General features: G+C 44.6%; 1 protein-coding gene across 1 annotated transcript; it reads left to right on the plus strand.

The window, feature by feature from the left end:
- The first annotated feature begins 1,255 nt into the window (after nt 1-1,255).
- Nucleotides 1,256-2,879, plus strand: LOC109410711 (fasciclin-3). Its single transcript, XM_019684233.3, has 5 exons — nt 1,256-1,509; nt 1,579-1,908; nt 1,979-2,302; nt 2,364-2,552; nt 2,618-2,879. The coding sequence occupies exons 1-5, from the start codon at nt 1,467-1,469 to the stop codon at nt 2,803-2,805; spliced, it is 1,074 nt and encodes a 357-aa protein (XP_019539778.2). The 5' UTR covers nt 1,256-1,466; the 3' UTR covers nt 2,806-2,879.
- The last annotated feature ends 2,997 nt before the right edge of the window (nt 2,880-5,876 follow it).

Consider the following 5,876-nt stretch of genomic DNA (forward strand, 5'->3'; position numbering starts at 1 on the left):
TTTTCGGGAACACTGGCACATATTAAAGTGTGCTATATAATATAATTTCAGAAAAAGTTAAAGATATACAAGAAATCCTGACTCTGTGTAACTCATGTTATGTGAGTTTTGGATAAATTTAATATTCCAGGAGTTTATTCAAAAAAAATCATTTTTGCAAGTTTACAAGTTGCAAAATTATGCAAAAAAGTTATGTGAAAACAGCTGAGCTTGAGCTTGATTGACCGCCCGTGGATGCTACTGCAGTATAATCAGAGCAGCTACACTCACACAAGGAACCATTGAGATATATGCAGGGGACTAAGCAGGCATCTTCAATGTGTGAGTGTTGGTGATTTTCTATTGTTAGGCGACAATGACGCCTGCCACGTCAGGTTGCAAGTCAATATGGGGAAGGGGAGAGAAGTGATGATTGCAATCTTTTTTTTTATCTGTATTAACGAGATTTTTAGCCCTGGGCTAGTTCATCTCGGGACCCACGCTTTACTTCCCTTCCGAAGGAAGAACTCACATTTTTTGTGAGTTTGTCGGGAGTGGGATTCGATCCCAGGTCCTCGGCGTGATAGTTAAGTGTTCTAACCATCCAACCAGATCCGCTCCATGATTGCAATCGTTTATATCCACAGCAGGCCCTATATCCTTCTGCGTCTGCACAAATTCATGCAGATGTCGGACTGTTGGTGAGATATGGTTGGCAATGGGTTCACACATTGGTGCGTGGATGCCAGGCGTAAGGTAAGGTGATAGATAAGTGTTTATTATTCTGAAGAGAATGCGGATCAGCTCGCTTGATTGCATAACTTGTAGGCGTTGGATAGATTGACACGGTGCTGTTGGAAGAAAGAGAAACGGCTTTTTCAACCCGTTTCTGTTCTAGCGATAGCTTTGAGCATGAGTTGTATATGTGGAGAAAAAGGAGAAAGCATATGGTCCACTGCACGAATATATTCTGGCCTGCTCACTCTCACGGAAAATTTGACGTTTGAGAGGTGCCGGCACCGCTCAAATGTCAAATTTTCGGTGAGAGTAAGCAGGCCAGAATATATTCGTGCAGTGGACCATAGTAAGATACAAAGTAGGAGGATAGGGACGGGCCAGGGATTGAACCCAGGACCTTCTGCATACGAATCAGAAGCGGTAGTCACTAGACCACCAAGCCCGTCTGCGCAAAAAAGTTATGTGAGAACAATACATTAATTTAGACATTACATGTTAAGAACATCCTACCCCACCCTGTTCGGTGATTGAATCAAGCCAAAAAAAACATCCCTTATCCACTTGATCCGGAAAGAATTTAAAAGCCATCGCAGCGTGTCCATAATCTCCATTCGGTTCAGTAGTGTCGCCGTCGCCGTTGCTTATCTCCGACGAAATCGTTTGATCTTGTTTTCATTTGCAAGCAACTCAATCGTTTCTAGTGGTCCAGTGAATTATTTGAAAATTCGACAATCAGCGCTGTCCAGAAAATGATCAAGTTGTTTGCGTCGTTGGTGCTACTGGTACCGTTCGGTGGGTTTTTGCCAGTTGGAGCACGTGTTTGAATAGGTGATTTTGAAAACGATTGTAATCATTTTTCAGTTCTGTGCGGCGAAATAGTGGTACAAACTGCCCCGAAGTTTGCCTTCGTCCAGGAGGGTCACAGGAATCTGAATCTTCTGTGTGAAATTCCCGGAAGCAATCCGATAGATTTCTGCATCGTGAAAGTTCCGGGAGTCCCGGCTCCGTTTGCTGCTAGTGAGCGTCTGCCAACTCCGGTACAGGGAGTGACGTACTTTGGCAGGGGTTGGAGCAAGGGATCCTGTGGAGTGACGTTAGCCGAGGTTCAGGCGAAGAATGAGGGCACTTTCGAATGCATTCTTTCCGTAACTGGGCAGACGTATAAGGGCACGATTGATATCGCGTTCAAAGGTGAAATGTTGAACTTGTATATTGAGTTGAAGGTTTAAATTTGGTTTAAATTTGATTCTCGATTAAACAGTCGCTCCGGAGCCGCCGGTAATCGAGGTGTCCAGTAACGTGGACGACAGCAACGGCGAGTTCGACTATGGAAAACCTTTGATTGCCAAGTGCGCTTCCAGTAAAGGATGGCCTGCAGCTAAGCTTTCGTGGTACATGAATGGGAAACCAGTTGTCAACGAATTGGGAGCAGCTTTCACCGAAGTGGTTAACCACAGGGCAACAGTGGAGCAATTTTACCGGAAAGCGGTGGCTGTTGAAGACAAGCAGTTGGTATGCCGCGCAGAACATGATGCATATCCGAATGGGTTCATGGAGGTCGCGCTGCCAATCAAGCTGAGAAAAAGTGAGTTTATCAATGAAAGTTTTGTAGATGACTGACGATGACTCTGATCCGTTTTTTACAGCAAACAACAACGAAAACCTTATTCAGAAGGATGCATCCAAAGACGCGAAAGTGAAACCATCCTCACCACAGTTGTTGATTTCCAGTGATTTGCCTACAAATGATGGAGCATTCAAAGAAGGATCGACTATGGTTGTTGAATGTGTGGCCCGAGATGGCAAACCGGCCGCAACTTTCCTGTGGTTCCTAGGTAAGATGTGAATATGATGCCCAGATTTTCATGTCTCATACCAAATTCCACTCCATCGTCGATAGATGACCAACTTGTCTACGAAGGATTGTCGACGCCATTTTTGACGCAGAGCTCCCGGGGAGCTGTTACTACTCAGCAAATGCTCCAGCGGGTTGTCAAGGCTAGCGATAATGGTAAGACGTTGATTTGCAAAGCGCGGCATCCGAGTGGGACGAGTGAAACGCGACTCAAACTGAAGACGTACCGATGAACTGAATCCTGTGTTAAATTTAAAGTTGTAGATTGTAATAAATTGATCTGTGTATGATGTTAATAAAATGGAACTTCTATGTTAATCAAAGTGTTATTTTAATTGAATTAATGATAAAAAGAAAAAAGGACTTCTTTTATACGTTGCTCGTTCTAGTTTCTTCTGCGTAGCACAGTAGAACATGCTATGTTCAACAGTTCGTCGATATTTGTTAGAGCTAACTGAGCCAAAGCTCAGTGATCCTCAGCCTAACTGGCCAAAAGTGGACTGTGGGGACACAAGCCGCACAAGATCAAAAAGCTAAACTCAAAATAAAAAAACTTCCTTACGATATTGTTGTTGAAATCCTTGAGGGAATTTTTGACATCTTTTGCAGCAGAGGAAGCCAATGAAGACGAAACTTCCAAAGAAAACTATAAAATATGTTTGGGAATTCAGATTTAGAATAGATAGTTTGGCAAATATGCTCGAGGATTTAGTCTTGGAAGAATGTCTGCCAAAAATATAGACAGAAATGATAAGAAAAGTCTTTTGCAGGCAGTTTCAGGAGAAAAAAATTCAAGCTGAACTCGTAGCGCAATTTCTAACAAAGTTCTGAACTTTAAGTGATTTCCTAAGTATGTTTTTGGCCAAAGTCATTGATGTTTCTTGATTCGCACTTCTGTGGGAAATTTTCCATAAAATATACAGTAGTTAATATAAATTTTCAGACAACTTTTGAATTATGACAACATTTCTGATTGTTGTTATATAACCTATCTTCGGGCCACATTTTAATTCATTTCAAAAACAGAGTGCAAACCTTTTGAGGTTTCTTTGAAGAGCCCTTTTGGAAGCGTTTCGAGAGGTTTAAGGGGCATTTTAGAGGGATTCAGGAAGTTCCTGGTCCGTATCCACCTGAGACCCCCTGGAACTCCTTTGAAAGTAACAGACTCCCTGGAAACCCCCTATGATCCTCGAAACGCCCCTGAGACATGTGTCATTTAAGTTCAATAACAGTGCAATTGCACATATAAAAACAACTTGAAATGTTCCGTTCCGATCTTGCTTCGAACTTATTTTGAACTTACTAGTCAAAGTAAATATTAACCGTACCAAAAGTAAACTTCACTTGAACTTCGGAGAAAGCGGAGCACGGGAGAAGTTCTCATTCAATTAAATCACTCGGAAATCGAGTTCAGCAGCCTCAGCGTGTCTGAATTTCACAAGTACATTTTGTTTTACTATTATGTTTCAACGTACATACCTGTAACTACCGCAAGAAATTCATATTGTGAGGCTCAGGCGCTGTTCCCGCAGCGGACAACTGTACCAATCAGGGTTCAGCAGGAGTTTTTCGGCTTGGCTGGATGTTTTCAATCCCGTCTCACTTGTCGGGCCGTGCGCCGATAACGCGATCGTAGTCGCTGAAAACTTATAAACTTTTCTGAATTATCGTCACTGGCACTAATTTATTGCTTTGCACTTGTATAAATTACGAACCAAAACAAACTGAAAATGTCAAACTAAATGTCCAACTGCGTAAGCTTACAAGAAGTTCTACGTAAACCTCATTCGAACTTTGTCGTAAAATCGGCTTCAAATGCTTTGTCTCGCAGAGTATTCACACGCGAACCTGATTAAGCTCTGACAAATAATATCAGCCCATTGAGTAAAATCTCTCAGTGCTTAACAACGCATACATGGAGTATACGAACTTTTGGTTGCTTGAGTAAAAAAAGAAAAAAAAAAGACGCGGACACCGTCTTCAGCCAGAGGCTGCACAGACTGAAACTTAAACACTAGACAAGGGACACACGGAGCATGCACCAGTGGATACGGAGAAGAAACTATTCTCACGAAAAGTTTCATCGCCCGGAGCGGGAATCGAACCCTCACCCCATAGCATGGTGCGATTAGAAGCTTGGTGACCCTAACCGCACGGCTACGAGGCTCCACTAAAAAGTAAAACGCCCCTGCGACCCCCTGAAGCGGCCCTAAGACCCCCTGGAAACCGCCAGAACCCTAGTATCATACATGTTTTACTAAAGCTTTTATAACTCATATATGACCAAATTTGTTCCTACAGGAGTCACATATACTAATATAGAACAAGTGTGCTATCAGGAAACCCCCTGGGATCCCCTAAAAAGTCTCTGAATCTGCAAGTACCTTCTGAAACCCCCTGGGACTCCTTGGGAGCTCCCTAAACACCCTTGAGACTCTCTGCAACGCCTCTGGACCCCTGTGGCATGCCTCTGAGACTCCATGAAACGGCTGTATCCTTCTGTGGCCTCTTTAAACTTCTCTGAGATCCTCTGATACGCCCCTGAGAACCCTTAAAACCCCCTGGGAATCCCTGAAACACCCCTGAGACCCCCTCGTCCTCCTCAAACGCCTGTGAGACCCTCTTTAAACGCCCTGCAGACTCCTTGGAAGCCCCATAAAGCCACCATAAACACGTGAAACGCACCCGAGGCTTCCTGGTGCCCCCATGGAACCTCTTGATACCGTCCTGAAACGCTGCTGATAACCCCTGGAGCACCACGGGACCCCTTGTAGCTCCCTGGAACCCTCTGAAATCTTATGGGACACCCGAAAATCCCCTCGAACCTGAGACCTCCTGAAGTATCTGAGTCCCCCTGAAATGCTGCTGAGACCCTCTGGAACTCCCTTGGAACCCAATGAGGCACTCATGAGGCCCCCTGAAATCCCCTGTGACACTTTATAACACCCCGGAAACCACCTGAAACCCCTCTGAGACACTTTGAAGTGCTTCTGAGACCCCCTGGAACCCCCTGAAACTCCCTGGATCCCCATAAAACATCCTTGAGATCTCCTGAAGCGCCCCTGAAACGCCCCAAACACCTGGATTCCTCTTAGAACTTTATGGGACCGCATGAAACGCCCTGAGACCCTGCGGAACCCCCTGGAATCCCCCAAGACCCCTTAAGTGGAGCCTCGTAGCCGTGCGATTAGGGTCACCAAGCTTCTAATCGCACCATACTATGGGGTGAGGGTTCGATTCCCGCTCCGGGTGATGAAACTTTTCGTGAGAATAGTTACTTCTCCGTATCCACTGGTGCATGCTC

This window comes from Aedes albopictus, chromosome 3 (genome assembly GCF_035046485.1).
Source record: "Aedes albopictus strain Foshan chromosome 3, AalbF5, whole genome shotgun sequence".
Lineage (NCBI taxonomy): Eukaryota > Metazoa > Arthropoda > Insecta > Diptera > Culicidae > Aedes > Aedes albopictus.

Excerpts from the sequence above, each read along its gene's own strand:
- LOC109410711 (XM_019684233.3), top strand. The coding sequence starts at position 1,467 with ATGATCAAGTTGTTTGCGTCGTTGGTGCTACTGGTACCGTTCG. Across the intron at positions 1,510-1,578 it reads GGTGCTACTGGTACCGTTCG|TTCTGTGCGGCGAAATAGTG; the intron begins GTGGGTTTTTGC and ends ATCATTTTTCAG. Across the intron at positions 1,909-1,978 it reads GATTGATATCGCGTTCAAAG|TCGCTCCGGAGCCGCCGGTA; the intron begins GTGAAATGTTGA and ends TCGATTAAACAG.